Below are 20,867 nucleotides of genomic sequence, written 5' to 3'. Positions count from 1 at the left end.
CTGGAGTACAGAATCACAATATGCATCCACCACATTTTACCTATTTATTCAGAGACAAATACCCAGACTGCCTCCATTGCTTCAATTAACTGCTGTAATTAACATTTAAATCAACACCTTCTCACATATCCCTTTAGGATATGTCACAAGATATGTATATATTCCATCTGACTGAATAGTGCCATGTTGCTCTCTATAATACCTGCCCCATCTTCGTACCTACCAAAAACACACAAAAGTTCCCAAAGCCCCTGATCTCTGCCAGCAGTTGGACATATCTAGTGTCTAGATACCAATTATTACCAGTTTTAATCATTACTAATCTCCTATTATGCTATCAGTTAACTTTGCCTATGATACCCTTTATAGAGTAAACCCCCTTAATCAATCAATCTATCTATCTATCTATCTATCTATCTATCTATCTATCTATCTATCTATCCATCCAGCAAGGGACAGAAGGGATTGGGAAGGGCAGAGAAGGAGAGAAAGAATCACAAGTAGACTCCACGCCCAGCATGGAGTCTGATACGGGGCTTGATCCTACAACCCTGAGACCATAACTCAAGCCAAACTCAAGTCAGACACTTAACTGACTGAGCCACCCAATCCCATCCCCTTAATGTTAATATAATCAAATTCATCAAATTCAAAAATTTTTATTTGTCCACATAATTTTTACTAACTATATAGTTTTGCTTTTTGTAATTAGATCTTTAATCTATCCTTAGTCCCCTTTGTATGCAGTGTGATATAGAAATCTAGCTTTAAATTTCTCCATAAATTTCTGAGTTTTCTCAATACAATCTACTTAACAATGAGTATTTTCTTCACTTATTGGTGGTTACACTTTACTGTCTTTTTTAAAAGATTATTTATTTATTTAAGAGAGAGAGAGAGACGCCAGAGAGCACAAGCAGGGGGAATAGCAGAGAGTGAGGGAGAAGCAGACTCCCTGATGAGTAGGGAGCTAGATGTGGGGCTTTATCCCACTTGAACTGAAGGTAGATGCTTAACCAACTAAGCCACCAAGGCACCCCTTATTGTCTTTTTTAAAAAGGATTGTTTTATTTATTTGAGAGAGAGAAAAAAAAAAGTGGGAGGGTGAAAGAGAGAGTCTCAGACTCTGCACGGAGCCTGGAGCCTGACACAGGTCTCAATCTCACAACCCTGAGATCATAACCTGAGCCGAAACCAAGAATCAGATAACTGACTGAGCCACCCAGGCTCCCCTACACTTTTATTACATATTAAGTTCCCATTATACAGGGATCTGTCTCTGAGATCTTTAGTCTGTTCAACTGGTCTATTTGTCTATTCTTATGGTAAGTCTTACTATTTGGAAAGGCAAGTCAGTGTCTTGGGAATTGTTTTCTTTCTTGCTTTTATTTTTGAACTTCAAGTAGAGGGGGAAAATGAGTTAATCAAAATCTGTAATGAATATTCTCATCATTAGTCATGCATGGGCAACTTTTAATTTTTAAAAATTACTTTTGATTCTGGTAAAAACTCATAAAATTTACCATCTTAATCACTTTTAAATGTATGCTTCAGTAGTGCTAAGTAGTATTCCCATTGTTTTGTAATAGATCTCCAGAACCTTTTCATCATACAAAACTGAGAAAATTCTATGATCATTAAACCACAACTCCCTATTTCCTGCTCTGCCCCAGCTCCTAGAACCACCATTCTATTCTCTGCCTCTATGAATGTGACTACATGTAGGTACCTCTTACGAGTGGAAGACAAATAGAAGCATTGGTCATTTTGTGACTGGCTTATTTCATTTAGCATCATGTCCTAAAGGATCGTCATGTTGAAACATATGACAAAATTCCTTCCTTTTTAAGTTAATTATTCTTTAATAATATGATAACTACTGAACTTACCACCAAACATAAAAGTGGAACATCTAAAACTACTTCAATCTACCTATGTGCTCTTCTCTATTCTATCCTCCAATCTTCCATCCAACATCACCCTTCCATCTACCTATCACCCTTGATTTTATCATTCCTTGCTGCTTAGAATACAGTTGCATTACACATATACATACTTTTAAAATATATCAGTTTTGGTTTTTTTTTTCATTTTCCAGTTTTGTTTTTAACTTTCTATGAAAGGCATCAAGTTATGAGAAATCTTCTGAATCTTTTACACTTAATATTAATTTGCTAAGATTCATCCTTACCATTACTTGTAACTACAGTTAATTATTTTTTGTGTTATTTTATATATTTCATGTAATATGTATGGTTTTATAAGTTCTGTAATATTCCATTGCATGAATACATCACAATTAACTTATCCATTCACCTGTATTTCAGTATTGAGTCATTTTTAAGTTTTTGCTATTACAAATAATGCTGTTATGGAAATTCTGGTACATTCTCCTAGGATGCATATGCAAAACTCCAAGATCAAACTGAAACTGAATGGGGAAGATATCTGCAAATGATGTGTCTGATAAGGGGTTAATTCAAGATATATAAAGAACCTATATAGTTCAACACCAAAAAACAATAACGAAGGAATCTGAATAAAAACGGGCAGAGGAGGGGTGCCTGGGTGGCTCAGTAAGTTGAGCATCTGACTCTTGGTTTTGGTTCCAGTTGTGATCTCAGAGTCCTGGGACTGAGCACTGTGCAGGGCTTCCTGCACTTCTGGAAGTCTGCTTCCCTTCCCTCTGCCCCTCGCCCTGCTCTTGCACATTTACACAGTCTCTCTCTCTCAAATAAATCTTTAAAAAAAAAAAAAAAATTTAAAAAAAAGGGCAGAGGACCTGAATAGACAATATTCCAAAGAAGACCTACAGATGGCCAACAAGTACATGAAAAGATGCTCAACCACTGGCCATCAGGGAAATGCAAATCAAAACTATGGTGAGTTATGACCTCACATAGAATGGCTAGTATCAAAAAAAAAGAAGTAACAACTATTGGCTAGGATGTGAAGAAAAGGGAAGCCTCACGTACTGTAAGTTGGTACAGCTGCTGTGGAAAATATGGTAGAAGTTCCTCAAAAAATTTAAAATAGAAATACCATATGATTTGGTAATTCCACTATTGATTAATTTACCACCCCCTGCCAAAAGAAACCAGTAATTTGAAAAGATATGTGCAATCTCTATGTTTATTGCAGCATTATTTACAATAGTTAAGACATGGAGGGAACCTAAATGTCTAGTGATAGATGAATGAAGATGTGGTATGCGTGTGTGATATTATGCAGCCATAAAAAACAATGAGATCTTGCCATTTGTGACAACATGGATGAACCTAGAGGGTATCATGCTAAGTGAAGTAAGTCAGGTAGAGAAAGACAAATACCATATAACTTCACTTGTATGTGGAATTAAAACAACAATAACATCAAAACAAATGAACAAACAAAAAAAAACAGATTCATAAATACAGAGATAAACAGGTAGTTGGCCAGAGGGGAGAAGGATAGGGGAATGGGCAAAATAGATGAAGGGAATTAAGAGATACAAACTTTCAGGAGAAAATAGGTGAAGGGAATTAAGAGATACAAACTTTCAGGAGAAAACAGGTGAAAGGAATTAAGAGATACAAACTTTCAGTCAGGAGACTAAAAACTACAGCACAGGGAATACAGTTAATAAGACTATAATAATGTATGGCGACAGATGATAAATAGACTTATAGTGAGCACTGTATAATGTATGGAATTGTTGAATCACTATGTTGAACACCTGAAAATTATATAACATTCTGTATCAACCATACTTAAATAAAAATTTTAAGGAAATTGACATATCAAATATAAAAACTAGTCAACAATATAAACAACCGATAGAAGAAACCAAATGCCTAGAAAGCATGAAAACATGCTCAATCACTAATCTAGTAATTAAAAAAGGTAGTTAATAATTTAGATATGTTTACTCTATTAGATTGACAAAAAGCAAGAGAAGAAAGGAACAGAGAGGAACTATAAAAAACAACCATAAAACGAGTAACAAATGGAAATAAGTACATATCAATTAGTGATTACTTTGGGGTATTTTTATAAGACATTTTATTTTTTTTAAGATTTATTTGTTTATTTATTTATTTATTCAGAGAGAGAGAGAGAGAGAGGCAGAGGGAGAAGCAGGCTCCATGCAGGAAGCCCGACGTGGGACTCGATCCTCAATCTCCAGGATCACACCCCGGGCTGCAGGCGGCACTAAACCACTGTGCCACCGGGGCTGCCCTTATCAGACATTTTAAAATAAGTTTTATGTAAGCAATATCTGTACCCAACATGGGGCTTAAATTTACAACCCTGAGATCAAGAGTCGCACACTCCTCCAACTGAGCCAGATGGATAGGCAACCCCTATCAATAATTACTTTGAATGTAAATGGGTTAAAACACTCCATTCAAAAGACATAATGGGTGACAAAATGGATAAAAAAAGCAAGATTCATCTATATGCTGCCTAAAAGAGACACATTTCAGACCTAAAGACACATACAAAATGAAAGTGAGGGGATGGCAAATGGTAGTGAAAAGAAAGCCAGCATAGCAATACTTATACCAGACAAAGTAGACTTTAAAGCAAAGACTGTAACAAGAGATAAAGAAGGACACTATATATAATCATAAAGGAGACAATCCAACAAGAAGCTGTAACAATTGTAAATATTTATACACCCAACTGGGAGTACCTAAATACATAAAACAGCTAATAACACACTTAAAGGAAGTAACTGACAGTGATACAATAATAGTAAGAGAATTTAACACTCCACTTACATCAATGGATAGATCATCCAAACAGAAAATCAACAAGGAAACAAGGAAACAGTGGCTTTGAATGACAAAATGGACGACATGAATCAAACAGATATATTCAGAATAGTCTCTCCAGGAGAGACCACCCATTAGGCCACAAGACACATCTCAACAAATTCAAAATAAACTCAAAATGGATTAAGGATCTAAATGTGAGACCTAAAACCATAAAAATCCTAAAAGAGAGCACAAGCAATAATTTCTCTGACATCAGTCATAGAAGCATTTTCTAGATATGTCTGTCTCCTGAGGCAAGAGAAATGAGAGCAAAATTAAACTACTGGGATTATAACAAAATAAAAAGCTTCTGCACAGCAAAGGAAATAATCAACAAAACTAAAAGACAACCTCCTGAATGGGAAGATATGGGAGAAGATGTTTGCTAATAACATATCCAATAAAGGGTCAGTATCCAAAGCACATAACGAATTTATACAACTCAACACCAAAAAACCCCAATTAATCCAATTAAAAGTGGGCAGAAGACATGAATAGATATTTCTCCAAAGACATACTGATGGCAACAGACACATGAAAAGATGCTCAACATCATTCACCATCAGGGAAATGCAAATCAAAACTATGATGAGGTATGACTTTATACCTGTCAGAATGGCTAAAATCAAAAACACAAGAAACAACAAATGGTCAGGATGTGGGAAAAAAAGGAACCCTTGTGTACTATGGGAATGCAAAATGGTATAGTCACTGCGGAAAATAATACGGAAGTTCCTCAAAAAATTAAAAATAAAATTACTGTATGATCCAGTAATTCCATTCCTGGGTAATTTACCCAAAGAACATAAAAACCTTAAATGGAAAGATATATACACCTCTGTTTATTGCAGTATTATTTACAATAGCCAAATTATGCAAGCAGCCCAAGTTTTAATCAATGAATGAATAATGATGATGTGGTACACACACACACACACACACACACACACACACACAGGAATATTATTCAATCATAAAAAAAGAATGGAAAAAAATAATTTAAAAAAATAATAAAAAAAAGAATGGGATCTTGCCATTTGTAATAACATGGATGGATCTAGTGTGTAATGCTAAGTGAAATATGTCAGTCTGAGAAAGACAAACACTATATGATTTCCTTCATGTATACTTTAAGAAACAAAACAAATGAACAAGAAAAAAAAGAGACAAACCAAAAATAGACTCTTAATTTTAGAGAATAAACTGATGGTTACCAGAGGGGAGGTGGGTAGGGGCAATGAGTGAAATAGGTGAAGGGGATTGATAGTATACTTACTGCGATAAGCCCTGAGTAATGTATAGAATTGCTGAATCATTATATTTTACACCTGAAACTAATGTAACATTGTATATTAGCTATACTGGAAATAAAATAAAATCAAAATAAAAAAAATTTTTTTACAAAATAAATTTTTTAAAAAGTGTGGTATAGACATAAACATAGACATATCGTTAAATAGAATAGAACTGAGAGTACAAAAATAAATGCATCCATCTATGGTCAATTACTTTTTTTTTTTAATAAAAGTAACAAGACCATTCAATGGAAAAAGCATTCTCTTCAAAAATGGTGCTAAGGTAACTCAATAGTCACATCCAAAAAATGAAGTTAGACCCTTACTTCACACCATTTACAATAAGTAACTCAAAATAGACCAAAGACATGTAAGTAAGAGCTAAAAATATAAAACCCTTCAAAGAACACACAGAGATAAAGCTTAATAGTCTTGGATTTGGCAACAGATTCTTAGATATAACACTGAAAGCACAAAGAACAAAAGAATAATAGGTTTAAGGGTGCAAACTTGAAACAAGTAGTAAATAAACCATGGAGATCTATTGCAAAGTATAATGCATATGGACAATACTGTAGTCTAATCATCAAACTTGCTAAGAGACTAGACCTTAATTATTCTAACCACTAAAAAAGGATAATTATATGATGTGATGGAGGTGTGATGTTATAATGGCAATCATAATGCAATAGATAAATGTATCAGTTAACATGTACACTATCTTGCAAGATGAGTAAAAAATCTGAGAAGCCAGGTACTAAGGAGAAGAAATGTGAAGCCAAGAAGGCTGATGCTGGTGGCAAGATTAAGAAGCCTCGCTGCAGTCAAAACCATGTCCTAGTCAGAGGAACTGGTAGCTATACCTGATGAGCTATGTATCCCAAAAAAGGCCATGTACAAGAGGAAGTATTCAGCCGCTAAATCCAGAGTTGAAAAAAAGGTTCTTGCTACTGTCACAAAATCAGCTGGTGGTGACAAGAATGTGGTACTTGAGTGGTTAAACTTCACACGTGCTTAGGTATTATCCTAGTGAAGATGTGCCTTAAAAGCTGTTGAGACATGGCAAAAAACCTTTCAGTCAGCATATGAAAACTGTGAGCTAGTATCACACCTGAGACCATTCTGATCACCCTTACTGGGCACCGCAGGGGTATGAGGGTAGTGTTCCTGAAGCAGCTGAGCAGTGGTTTGCTACTTGTAAACCACTTCTCTGGCCTTCAGAGTTCCTCTGCATAGAACACACCAAAAATCTGCCATTGCGGGCAGCCCGGGTGGCTCAGCGGTTTAGCACCATCTTCAGCCCAGGGCCTGATCCTGAAGACCTTGGGATCGAGTCCCACGTCAGGCTCCTTGCATGGAACCTGCCCCTCTCTCTCTGTCTCTGTGTGTCTCTCATGAACAAATAAATAAAATCTTAAAAAAAAAAAAAAAAATCTGCCATTGCCACCTTCACCAAAATTGCTATCAGCAGTGTGAATATCCCAAAACATCTCACTGATGCTTACTTCAAGAAGTCAGCAGTTGCATAAACCCAGACACCAGGAAAGTGAGATCTTTGACACAGAGGAGAAATATGAGATTAAAGAGCAGCACAAGGTTGATCAGAAAGCTGTGGACTCGAAAATTCTGCCAAAAATCAAAGCGGTTCCTCAGCTTCAGGGCTACCTCTGCTCTGTGTTTTCTCTCATAAATGGAGTTTATCCTCACAAATTGGTATTCTAAATTTCTTACAAAGAACCTAATTAATTAAATAACTGATCCATTAAAATGTTTATGCACCAAAGGACACTATCAAGAAGGTAAAAAGGCAACCCACAGAATGGGAGAAAATATTTATAAATTACATATCTAATAATGGTCCAGTATCCAGACTATATAAAGAACTCTTACAACAACAAAAAAGAGAAAAAACAAACAAAAACAATTAAAAAATAGACCAGAGATTTCTCCATGGAAGATATACATGTGGCCAATAAACATATTAAAAGATCCTCAACATCATGAGTCATTAGGGAAATACAAACCAAACCACAATGAGATACTACTTCATGCCCACAAGGGTGACTATATTTAAAAAGAGAGAGAGAGAGAGAGAGAAGAAGAAAAAGGAAAGAAAACAAAAAGAACAAGTGTTGGTGAGAATGTGGAGAAACTGGAACCCAAAGCATTGAGGGTTACTATGTTAAATGGAACAGCTACTATAGAAGATTGTTCTCAAAAAGTTAAACAGTTCTGCTCCAGGACATACCCAAGAACTGAATACAGGTGTTCATATAAAAGTTTATAATGAATGTTCACAGCAGCACTATTCACAATAGCCAAAGGGAGGAAACAACCCAAATGTCCATCAACTGATGAAAGGATGAACAAAATGTGGCAAATCTATACAACAAAATATTCAGCCACAAAAAGGAATAAAATAAAGTACTGATAGTACAATACTGTTGAACCTTGAAAACCTCATGCTATGTGAAAGAAGTCAGACAAAAGGCTACATATTGTATAATTTCATTTATATGAATATCCAGAATAGGCAAATACATAGAAAACAGATCAGATATTACCAGGGCCTGGTGGGAGGGGGAAATAGGGAATGACTGCTTAATGGGTATAGGGTCTCCTTTTGGGGTAATGAAAATGTTCTAGAACTAAATAGTGGTGATGGCTGCAAAACACTGGGTGTGCTAAAAGCCACTGAATTATATACATTAAAATGGTTAGAGGGGATCCCTGGGTGGCGCAGCGGTTTGGCGCCTGCCTTTGGCCCAGGGTGCGATCCTGGAGACCCTGGATCGAATCCCACGTCGGGCTCCCGGTGCATGGAGCCTGCTTCTCCCTCTGCCTATGTCTCTCTCTCTCTCTCTCTCTCTCTCTGTGACTATCATAAATAAATTAAAAAAATAAAATAAAATAAATGGTTAGAATAGTGAATTTTTTTTAAGTTTTTTTTTTTTTTTTTTTTTTTACTTGAGAGAAAGAGAGCATGAGCGGGAGGGGCAGAAGGAGAAGGAGAGAGAATCTAAAACAGACTCTGTGCTGAAGAACAGAGCCTGACGTGGGGCTTGATCTCAGTACCTCAGGATCATGACCTGAGCTGAAACGGAGAATTGGCCGCTTAACCAACTCCACCATTCAGGTGACCCACAGAATAGTGAATTTCTTTATGTGAAATTGTTCTCAATAAAAAATAAAGTTCTATTCTTCTTCTACATAGTATCTAAAAACATTTTTATGTCTTGAGCTTTTTCTCTCAGGAGAGTGAGCAACAGTGGTTACCAAAAGGAGTTTTAGAGTTTACAAAACACTTTGCCATAGAATCTTACATAATCTTCACAACTCATGAGGTAGATACCACCCCAACCTAGAGATAAGAAAAACAGGCTCAGAGAGTCATATAGCTACAAAGTGAGACAGCTGACTAATCAAGTCAGATTGGGCTGGCTCCATCGTATTATACTGTTTACAAGGCAAACAGCTCCAACTTCTGATAAGCTTGAAAAAGGGTAGGAGAGGTTACTGTGTCTGTGCATCTTGGGCAGCTTTTCTTCTTCCAAAGTTAGTATTTAAATTAAAGCAGTAAAAATATTCATTGTACACAAATTAATAAAAGTTTTTAAAAAACCAATCTAGATCATTACTGTATAACAGCAGCATAAAGCGGATATTATAGATTTTCTTTTTCAATTTTTGCAAGATAAGGGTTTAAGTTTCTCAGTACAAGATATTTTATAATGTTAGCATGTCTGCTCACCAGCGAAGTTCAACATAATGTTTACAGGGTATGGCAGTAAAGTAATGAGATAATTGTGCGTGTTCCTTATATAACTGACTGCATTAAGTTAGTCACATTTCCTATTAAGGATTAACAAATGAATGACATTATCATTGGGTTTTCTAACATTCTGATAACTCCTATATGTTCCTGAGAAGCAGAGGAGTTAGGGTTACCCAGCTCTCTATCAATCAAAGCAGTCTCTTTAATTATTTTCCATACTGGGCTTTTCCTTAAGATATTATTTGAAGAAAGGATTCCACAGTTTCTTTAAAAATACTTATTGAAAACCACTGTAGTACATACATGTAGCCTTACTTCCTTTAGAGGTTTTTATGAATCTTTACAGATTACTCAACATTATGTATTAAGATTATCTCTAAATACCAGCATAGAAATACCAAGGGGGCTCTCACTCTACACTTGGTTTATGAGTGGTCTTATTTTTCCAGGCTCTATTCAACATTCTTGGTTATCCCCATTCTATTTTTCCAGGCTCTATTCAACATTCTTGGTTATCCCCATTCTATGCACTATATTAACACACTGACAAACAAGTGACTTATCTCAGATAACAGGGCAAAGCATGACCAGGGTCCAGACGTGAAGCCCCACCTCAGGTGGCTTAGCCTGCTGTATGGTCTCCAGTTCAAAAAGTATTGGTGTAGGGCAGCCCCGGTGGTGCAGCGGTTTAGTACCGCCTACAGCCCAGGGCATGATCCTGGAGACCCTGGATTGAGTCCCAGGTCAGGCTCTCTGCATGGAGCCTGCTTCTCCCTCTGCCTGTGTCTTTGCCTCTCATTCTCTCTCTGTGTCTCTATGAATAAATAAATAAAAAAAAAAAAAAAAAAAAAGTCTTGGTGTAATGTGGTCCATCAGTGCACTGTGACCTGAAGGTACAGATGTCTCTATTTGTGGTGCATAGCAACACTTGAGCTGGCTATAAGCCAGTTATGTTCAGAACTTGTATCTGCTCAAGGGCAAAGATTATCCTGTCTTTCTCCTATGCTCCAGGTTATCTCTCAGTTCCCTTGATGGAAAACCCTTTCCAGGAGCAATATATGCACAATAGAAATTATGAAATATGTAACAGAAGACCTGGGTTCAAATTCTGGCTCTATTAGTATTTCCTTCACGACTCCAACTCCCTGGGCCTGTTTGTTCCTGGTATTTACCTCACTGGTAATCAGGAGGATTAAATGAAATAATGCAGCAGTTCACATCATGTGGGCTACAGACCCCTGGGCATGTCTGACCATATTACCAGAGGTTTGAAAAAGCATATACTAGAGAAAAAGAACCACTTAGGGATCAAGATTAAAAACTCTGGAGTACAACTGTCTGGGTTCAAATAATAGTTTTATCACTGGAGCAAATTAGTTTTCCTGTCTCAGTTCCTCATTTATAATTGGAGAAAACATTACCTTACTGAATTATTACAAGGATTAGCTAAGTCCACACTTGTGAGGTACTTAGAACAGTGACTGGCAGAGTGAGAATTTAATAAATGTTAGCTACTGTTACTATTATATATATGCTTGTATATTCTATACAAAGTATTATCACATAGAAGTTTGCCAAGTTTATGTTAAAGGGTTGTTATTTTTGTAAAGGTTAAAAACTTCTAAGAAAATAGTCACAAAAAAAATCCAGTATACTACACCTGTCATGTCCTAATCCAGAATGCTTGAATCTATGATTTTAATCTTCTCAAATCAATAACACTTGTTTTTTGGCCTAACATATGTTCTTTTCTGGAAAATGGTCCATGTACACTGGAGAAAACTATGTATTCTGCTATTATTGGGGGTAGTATATGTCCTGGGTGTCTGTTAGTTCTAACTGGCTTATAATGTTGCTCAAGTCCTTTACTAACTATTGATATCCTATCTGGTTGTTCTATCCATTAGTGAAAGTCAAGTACTGAACTCTGCAACCATTATTAAAGAACTGTCTATTCCTCTTCAATTCTGTCAATTTTTGTTTCACATAGAACATCTCCTTCATGGATCGGTCCCAAAATGTTTAAAAGGGAAGATCTACTTTTCTGGCCATGAAAGTAGTCTCAGGTTCTATCTGTATTTTCACCAAATGAATTATGTGTCTCTTAAACACATGCCCACCATACACTATTCACTATTCATACATAATGTTTATCACTGTCTGTTCCCTGCCTATAGGCAGCCTGGGTTAGGCCGGACCCTAGAATACTTAGGAAGGGTCTCTTTTGATAACTGTCAGAAAAAGAAGTGAGAAGCAGTGGCTTACATTGTAGGAGCGGGGGTGCCTCTGTTTCCACTGCACCAGGAGTAGCTGGGCCACCACCAAAGTAGCGATGAGGATGAGGACCATTTCAGCGTGCATGGCTTCGTGGCCGCGGTGCTTGGCATGCATGCGTGCGTGTTCAACCCTGAAAGCCAAACAGATGAGGTGAGGCAGGTCAGGAAAGAAGTGCTGATAAAAGGGCAGTGCTTTCCAGAGATATCCTACCAGTCCATAACTCAGAACATATTCTTATGCTTTGCAGCTGCAGGGTACTGTACAAATTAGGGGTGAGGAAAACACTCATCTGGGAGAACAGGCATTTGGGGACATAACAGGGACTCTGTGGGCCCCAGTCAGGAGCTCAGCTATTAAAGATGGGTTGTTTGCTGCCCATCCTCAAGAGCAAAAACAGCTGACACTTGTCCTATAGGAAACAGGACCCAGGAGAAGCCTTCTGTCATTGCCCATTTCAGCCCTATTTCAACCTGTCACTAGAAGAAGAAAGTAACCCAGAGAGAAGGGGATAACCATAAAGTCTCATACTCTTAGTCAATAATATTTATGACACCAATAAAGAAGTACTAGCAGACGTGTACTAATCAAAGGTTAAAATCTTGCTTTGTTTGTCCTATCCTGTCAGGACCAGGGATCCTGAAGACTAAAGCCTGAAAAATCTAGACTGCTTTAACCTTATACTAATCCAACAGTGTCTTTGCCATCAGCATCCACAGGTAAATAGTCTCCTCAAGGGCTTAAGGAAGAGTACAGCTGGAAACTCTTATTTAACCTAAGGTTGGCATTCTCTGGTCCAGAGGACTGGCAACAAATGATTTCCTTGGCCAATATCTGCCTCTAAGAATAGAGTCAGAGTTAGCTAACAGAGAGAAACAAGGAAGAAGTTAGAAAACTAAATATAAATATAGCCTGTAGTCAGGATCTTTTATGGAAATTCTCTATACACGGGGGTATTAGGGAGAGAAGGAAAGGACAACATAAATGCTATCTTCGTAGAATACCCAATAGCAATGACAGACTATGCAAGAAGAGCCCAGTGGGATGAATTACAGATTAATGATAAAGCAAATATAGCAAAAAGCTAATTGTAGAATCTAGGTAGTGGACATAAAGGTGTTTATAATTTTTTCAATTTTTCTGAGATTTTTTTACAATAAAATATTAGGGAGGAAACATGGTGGCGGGGATTGGCAGCCAAATATCAGCAGGCAGCCACAGCACCTAAGGATTCATTTTATATAAACTCATCCAGGGTGGGAGAATATTATAAAAAGACAATATGTAGGAGTCAGAAACTTAGGTTCAGACATCCATGTGACCTTGGCCAAGAAAATTCACATCTCTACACCACAATTTCCTCATCTGTCACAAGTAGTCCATATCTTGGCTCCCTCCCTCAGAGGGTTGTTGTAAGGATAAACTAAACTAAAAGGGCAAAGGACACTTTAAAAGCCTAATGACTGTGGGGAGTTATAAAGATAACAGATACATTTCTTATTCTTAGCATGTGACTGAATGGATGTATACAATAAAAAAAAAAAAAAAAATCAAAGAAATATGGAGAAAAGACCAGAGAACAACTCCTAGTTCAGGTTCCCACCCAATGCAAACATCTTTACAATCTTTATTTTTTTGTTTTTTTGTTTTTACAATCTTTGTTTGAATACTTCCACTGGCTAAGAACATATGCCTCTTTTTTTTTTTTAAGATTTTATTTATTTATTCATGAGAGACACAGAGAGAGGCAGAGACACAGACAGAGGGAGAAGCAGGCTCCATGCAGGGAGCCCAACGTGGGACTCGATCTCAGGACTCTGGGATCATGCCCTGAGCTGAAGGCAGGCGCTTTAACCACTGAGCTGCCCAGACATCCCAGAACATACACCTCTTAAAGTAATTAGAGAACCATGTGTCTGGCACAATGTAGGTACTCAAGTGTGCTTATGAAGGAATAAAATTCCAGCACTTTAAGGGTAGGAGCTCACTACGTCTCAGTATACTACAATTATTAATGATGTCTCTAATGACAAAACAAAACCTATCTTTCTATAGCTTTAATCTCCTGGACCTAACCTTATGCTCTGGAACGACAAAGGACATATTCACTCTTCTTTCCCACTGTTGCTCTTTCAAAGATTTATCATGATCTTATTTTTAAAAAACAAAACCAAAAATAATCCTCTTCCTACCATCACTCTTCTGTGCCCTTTTAAGCTAACAGTTCTAGATCTTTTAAATGCCATTCGTATAACATAATATGAAAACCATTAATCCTGGTTGCCTTCTTCTAGATGTTATCTAGGTGAAGATCTTCTTAATATGCAGCATTTACAACAAAATCAGTATGGACTCAGTGAAGCAGAGGACAGTGGCACCGTATCTCCCTAAGCAGATAGCATATTTCTATGAACATCTTCCAAATTTTGGAAAGTTTTGATAGCTGAAGTACACAACTGGTGCATATTAAACTTAAAGTTTTCTAAAATCTTGCTGGGTTTGTCATATAAGTTGGTATCTTTGCCATTCTCTATTTTTATAATCTAATAGAAGGGGGTTTTTGGACTACTAATAAAGTTTACGTGGCTGATTTCAACTCATTGGTCAGCTACTCTGTGAAGCTTGTGGAGCTGAAGCACTCTGAAAGCTCTACAATAAGTAATCAGGATAATAAGGTATCTGTTGACTCACTCTAGTTACAAAGCAAGTTAGTAGTAGAGTTGAGATCAGAAGATGCTATTCCCATTTTCCAGCCAGAGTTCTCTGCTCTGTTTCATGCATAATGATGATGTTAATAATGATGATAGTCATATGCAAAGCAAGTAACACTTACTGGGAGCTTACCACATGTCAGGTATTGTTCCAAGAATTTCACGTATATTAATCCTCACAACTCTATAAGGTGTAGGTACTACTGTAACCTTCATTGTGCAAACTGGGGAAACTAAGGTAGTAAGCAATCAAGTAACTTGCCCAAGATAGCATAAATAGGAAATGGCAGAACTAGTAGTATTCAAATTCAGATAAATAGTTTGGTGCAATTACCTACTTACTCCCCAGAACTGAAGGAGCCACCCAGGAGTGACCCAAGTACTGGAAAAGATCCCAAATGACCTCTCCTACTGGTCAAGAGTCACTGCCTCCCCACAGACAAGGAAGCAAAAGGGTAGATATACAACTCTTTTAGAAGGATTAATTTACAGCTCCCAGCCTGAGGTGCCCACACTGTCATACTTACCTCCATTGCTCCTCTGGGGAGAGGTCTGACATATCAACCTGTAGAAAAAAAAACACCAAAAAAATCGATCAATGTCTTAGAACTGTGCCTGCCCAACAGAAGGTGCTCATATATTCATCATTATCTTCAAGGAATTATGAGAATCTTCAAAAAAAAAAAAAGAGAATCTTCAACTGTCACAATCTTTATTGAAGCCTTCCCCGATACTCTACTTCCTACCGATCTCTCTGTTCTCTAACCACTTAGTCTCAAGTCTATGACTGACAGTATATTGCATATCTGTGCTAAGCAATAAGGACAGGAGAGTAAACCTAACTCCTAAGATGTTCACAGCCTAGTTGGGAAATCACACATACATACATAAAATGTCTTTGTTATATACTGAGGACTAGCTATGGAAAAATAAAGAAGTGGCTTCTGATCCAATTTGCAGTGTTATAGACTGGCAAAGACTTCCTGGAGGAGATGTGAAATATTATCCAGATGAAGAAATGAGAGAAATGTGTTCCATGCAAAGGGACTAACATTAAAGGAATAAAGTTGTACCACATACGAATAAGTGAGTATGGCTAGAGCAAAAAGTATGAATTAGGATTAGTGGGAGATGAAGCTAGATAAAATATTCTATCATATGTCTTTGACTCTAAATGGCCCCCTGGCAACAGGCAGAACATTAGGCTAGGGAAAACTAAGTTTTAGTCCCTGCTCTGCTACTAGCAGTATGATCTTCCAATTTCAAAGTTCTGGTTCTGTTAGTCTTGTCCTTTAGAGCAGGGCTGCTCAATCTTGGCACTAGGGATATTTGGGGCTGGATAATTTTTTGCTGGGATGAGGAGCTCTCTGTACATTGTAGGATATTTTAGCAGCATCCCTGGCCTCTACCCACTAGATGCCAAAAGCATCTATCTCCACAGAAGCAACAAAGTCTACAGACATTGTAAAATCTCCCCTGTGGGATGAAAATTGCCTCCAATTGAAAACTACTCTGTACTAAACTGCTCTATACTAAACTCTTTGAGTTCAGGACTCAAGTCTTCTACTTCCTTATAGCCATACAAAAGCATAACCAAGTGTCAGTACATAAGTCAAAAACATCACATTGACCTGAGCTGAAAATGTTTCTTGATGTAGAGAAAAGAGACAAGGCCTCAGTCAAACGAATCAACTAACAAATATTCCTTTAGTACTTATGATGTTCAAGGCCCAATTTCCCAATGTTCCTATGATAAGTTCAGAAAAGTACTTTACACAGAATGTTTGAAGTAAAATGGGCAGAACTCTCCTACTGAGTCAAATCAGCACATATTTACCAAGCACCCTTTATGTGTGTATACTGTGTACTCCCATCACTATTTAAGGAGGACTTTTTGATTTTTATATGTCCCAGCCAAGTTAATTAAAAGGGGGGGAGGGGCACCTGGGTGGCTCAGTGGTTGAACATCTGCCTTTGGCTCAGGTCATGATCCCAGAGTCCTGGGAATGAGTCCCACAACAGTCTCCTTGTAGGGAGCCTGCTTCTCCTTCTGCCTATATGTGTCTCTCATGGAAAAAAAAAAAAAAAAAAAAGGGAGGGGGGGTATCTCAAGCCTTCACCCAGCCAATCAGGATAATGAAGTCAACCACCTCCTCCCTTTTCCTACTTTACACAATGCCTCATAGAATGTATTCATGTGTCCAAACTCAGGCCTTCATCTTCCTAGAATGACAGAAGTCCCAGAATATCTCAGGACAAGTGGATATAAGAAATGAAAACGCTGGAACACCTGGGTGGCTCAGCAGTGGAGTGTCTGCCTTCTGCTCAGGGCGTGATACTGGTCCCCGGATTGAGTCCCACATCAGGCTGCAGTCCCATATCAGGCTCCCTGCGAGGAGCCTGCTTCTCCCTCTGCCTATGTCTCTACCTCTCTCTTTGTGTCTCTCATGAATAAATAAAATCTTAAAAAAAAAAAAAAAAGGAATGAAAATGCCCATCTGGGCAGTATCTAAGCAGACAATTAAGGACCACATTTCTTTCTTTCTTTTAAAGATTTATTTATTTGAGAGAGAGCGTGCATGCTTGCACAGGTAGGGCAAGGGGGAGGGAGGAAGGGAGGGAGGGATAAGCATACTCCCTGCTGAGCAGAGAGCACAATGTGGGGCCTGATTCCAGGACCCAGAGATCATGACTTGAGCCAAAACCAAGAGTTAGACACCTAACTGACTGAGCCACCCAGGTGCCCCAATGTAACTGCTTCTTAAGGCCAGGACCAGGATTAAAGATTAAGGTGGAGATAAGCAAGGGACCTAAGGCTCAAAATTTAAGGTGGCACTCATTGTCAGGTACTGATTCTCCATATACATGACCTTGAAAGTGCCTTGTTTGCTTCACCCTAGTCCTGGCCTGCTTCTGTCTATCTTACTCCCAACCCATAAACCTGGAAGATCCCACAGAGCCAAGGAGAATACACTGTGTTGTATCTTTCAAGGAAAATAGAACAGAGCTGAACTTAGACTAAGCACTCAGTGAGTACTACAGGAATTGAACAGAATTCTCTCCAATACAATAAGTAGGATGACAAATCAGCACCCCACCTGGAGATGGAGATGCTTAAATGGGAGTGTACACAAACACTTGAAAAACACTTAACAAGCATCTGGGAAAGAAGTATTCATTTGACAGCAGGAGGCACCCAGAAAACCACATTTAAAAACTACATGTCAGAACAAAAAGAAACAACACAACTACATCTTCAAAGAAGCAAGACAAGCACCATTTTACATTTCCATCCCTCCTCTGAAGGGAAAACTAAGATCCAAAGAACTGAGCCAGCCACGGAATGCTTCTTCATGAGAGTGTGGTCAAGCGTGCTACTATCTATACATACCTTAGTCTCTCTGTCTAGAAAACAGAGAATAAGACTTCTGACTTCACTGTGGAGTTCTGACAGTAAGAAGATTCAAGGTGACCAAGTGATTTCATTGCCTTTTCTTCTTGAGAGTGGAAACACTTTATAAAGTACCAGGAAAGGCTGGGGAACCAAATGTTGATGAAACGTAGTACAGGGCTGCTTTTGGAGCCTCAGGGAAAACACCTCAGTAGGGCAAATACTAAGGCTGAAACTAGACCTGGGCTTAGAAGACTGTTTAGAACTTCATGGAGTACTACGGATGCAAGGAGTAGAGACATGATTTGGCTTTAATATTTGCCACCGAACCAAATGATTATTTAACATCCATACTGGTCTCTCAGCGCAAGTGGAAAAAAACAAGGAAAGCTGTCAACTATAGCTATAATTAACCTGTACCATCTGGAAATACATCTTTATTTGCTCCCTCATTAATGAGTTTATTCATCTGGGCCCAAGTAGTAAGTCAGTCTGATTGTGCCTTGTCCAGAGCTCAGGCAGCTAATTAGGGAGGCTCTCTGGGCACAGTTACTGATTGATGGGCCCACATTCCACTCCCAAGACCCACACATAGAATGTTTTCTTGCCAACCAATCACTCCCCTCATAGAAGCTCACAAGGCCCCTAGTAGTGCCAATCTACCTAAATCCAGATTTGAAAGAAGTTAAACCAAACATATCAGGCAGAGAATAAGAGAAAACGTCATTAAAAAAACAAAATGCTCAGGTGCAAGACTCAGGGACTCACCCTTATAATGCCACAAACAGGCCTCTTGTCCCCCACAAATATCAGACACTCTGTGGTCTCTAAGTCTTTTTTTTTTTTAAGATTGTATTTATTTATTCATGAGAGACACAGGCAGAGGGAGAAGCAGGTTCCTCAAGGGAAGCCTGATGTGAGACTCGATCCCAGAACTCCGAGATCATGACCTGAGCCAAAGTCAGACGCTCAACCACTGAACCACCCAGGCGTCCCTGTGGTCTCTACGTCTTTACACAGGTTGGTTACCTTGTCCATTAAGCCCCTCTCTTCCACCAAACCACATTATGCCTTCCTACAAAATCTAAAACCTCAAAGGCTCTTTAGACTGACCCCATTTACTGAAGAAACAAACATCCTTTACCACCTTGCTAAGCATGGGCCACAGCCCAGCATCATCAGTACCCTGAGAGCTTATTTAGAACAAGAGAATGTTACTCTATTCCAGACTTTCTAAATCAGAAGCCACACTAAATAAGACAAGCAGGTAATTCATATAAAGTTTGAGAAGCACTGCTACTGCACCCCAGCACTCACACTGACAACTTGTCCTTGTCATATACTTCTATGCACCTGATTATTTTATTAACAGCTTTACTGAGATCTAATTCACATACCATAAAATTCACCCATTCAGTGTATTACTCAGTGATTCTTAGTATATGGAGTAGTGCTGCCATCACCACTTTTCAGTTTAGAACATTTTACCACCCCAAAAAGAAACCACATACCAGTTAGCACTCCCTCTCCGTCCTTCCCTAGCCCAAGGAACCACTAATTGACTTTCTGACTTTATCTATAAATTGCCTATTCTAGATGTTTCATATAAATAGGATCATACAATAGGTGGTCTTCTGTGATTGGCTTCTTTCACTTGGCTTACTGTTTTCAATGATCATCAGGTTATAGCACATATTCCCTTTTTTGTTGCCAAACAATACTGCACTGTATGGACATACCACATTTATCTATCCACTCTTCAGTTACTGGATATTTGGGTTGTTTATATTTTCTGGCTATTACAAATAATGTTACTATGAACATTCATCTACAAGTCTTTGTGTAGACATGTTTTCACTTCTCTTGAGCATATATATCTAGGAGTAAAATCATTGGGTCATATAGTAATTCTATGCTTAACCTTTTGAGAAACTGCCAAATTGTTTTCCATAGCAGATGCACCATTTTACATTTCCATCAGCATTGTATGAAAGTTCCAATATCTCCACATCCTCAACATTTGTTATTCTCTTCTGGATAAAAGCATTCTAGTTAGTGGGAAATAGTATCACAATGTATTTCCAATTTTACATTTCTCTGAAGGATAATGATGCTGAGCACCTTTCTTTATGTTTATTGGTCATTTATATATGACCTGAGCACCTTTCTTTATGTTTATTGGTCATTTATATATGACTCCAGAGGAGTCTGGAGAAAAAGTTTATTCAGATCCTTTGTCCACTTCTAAAAAGTAGACTATTGAGATCAATTTTAAGCTCATAGCAAAACTGAATGGAAAATAGAGATTGCCCATATGTCCCCTGCACCCAAATATGCAGAGCCTCCCCCATTAACAATATCCCCCCACCAGAGTAGTACATTTGTTCCAACTGATGAACCTACACTGACACATAATTTTACCCAAAGTTCATAGTTTACCTTAAAGCTCATTACTGTTATATATTCTACTGGTTTGGGCAAATGTATAATGTATAAAGAGATGTATGCAACACTCAATTATCATACAGAATAGTTTCACAGTCCTAAAAATCCTGTCTCTTTTCATGGTTTGATTGTTCATTTCTTCTTAGTGAATAATATTCACAAAGATATTCCACCATC

General features: G+C 38.0%; 1 protein-coding gene and 1 pseudogene across 1 annotated transcript in view; one reads left to right on the top strand and one right to left on the bottom strand.

Annotated features, from left to right (window-relative positions):
• RNF121 (ring finger protein 121) overlaps positions 1-20,867 on the bottom strand; it is an 82,665-nt gene that overhangs the window by 36,377 nt on the left and 25,421 nt on the right. Inside the window, exons 2-3 of the mRNA XM_072794411.1 lie at positions 15,382-15,419; positions 12,135-12,276 (exon numbers count right to left, since the gene is read on the bottom strand). Of these exons, the coding sequence (XP_072650512.1) occupies positions 12,135-12,276; positions 15,382-15,419 (180 nt within the window). The remainder of the gene's footprint in view (positions 1-12,134; positions 12,277-15,381; positions 15,420-20,867) is intronic.
• Positions 6,824-7,834, top strand: LOC140614590 (large ribosomal subunit protein eL6 pseudogene; annotated as a pseudogene).

The sequence above is a fragment of the Canis lupus genome, chromosome 23, assembly GCF_048164855.1.
Source record: "Canis lupus baileyi chromosome 23, mCanLup2.hap1, whole genome shotgun sequence".
NCBI lineage: Eukaryota > Metazoa > Chordata > Mammalia > Carnivora > Canidae > Canis > Canis lupus.
The sequence above is the reverse complement of the archived record's forward strand: the minus strand, read 5'-3'. Positions and strand labels throughout refer to the sequence as shown.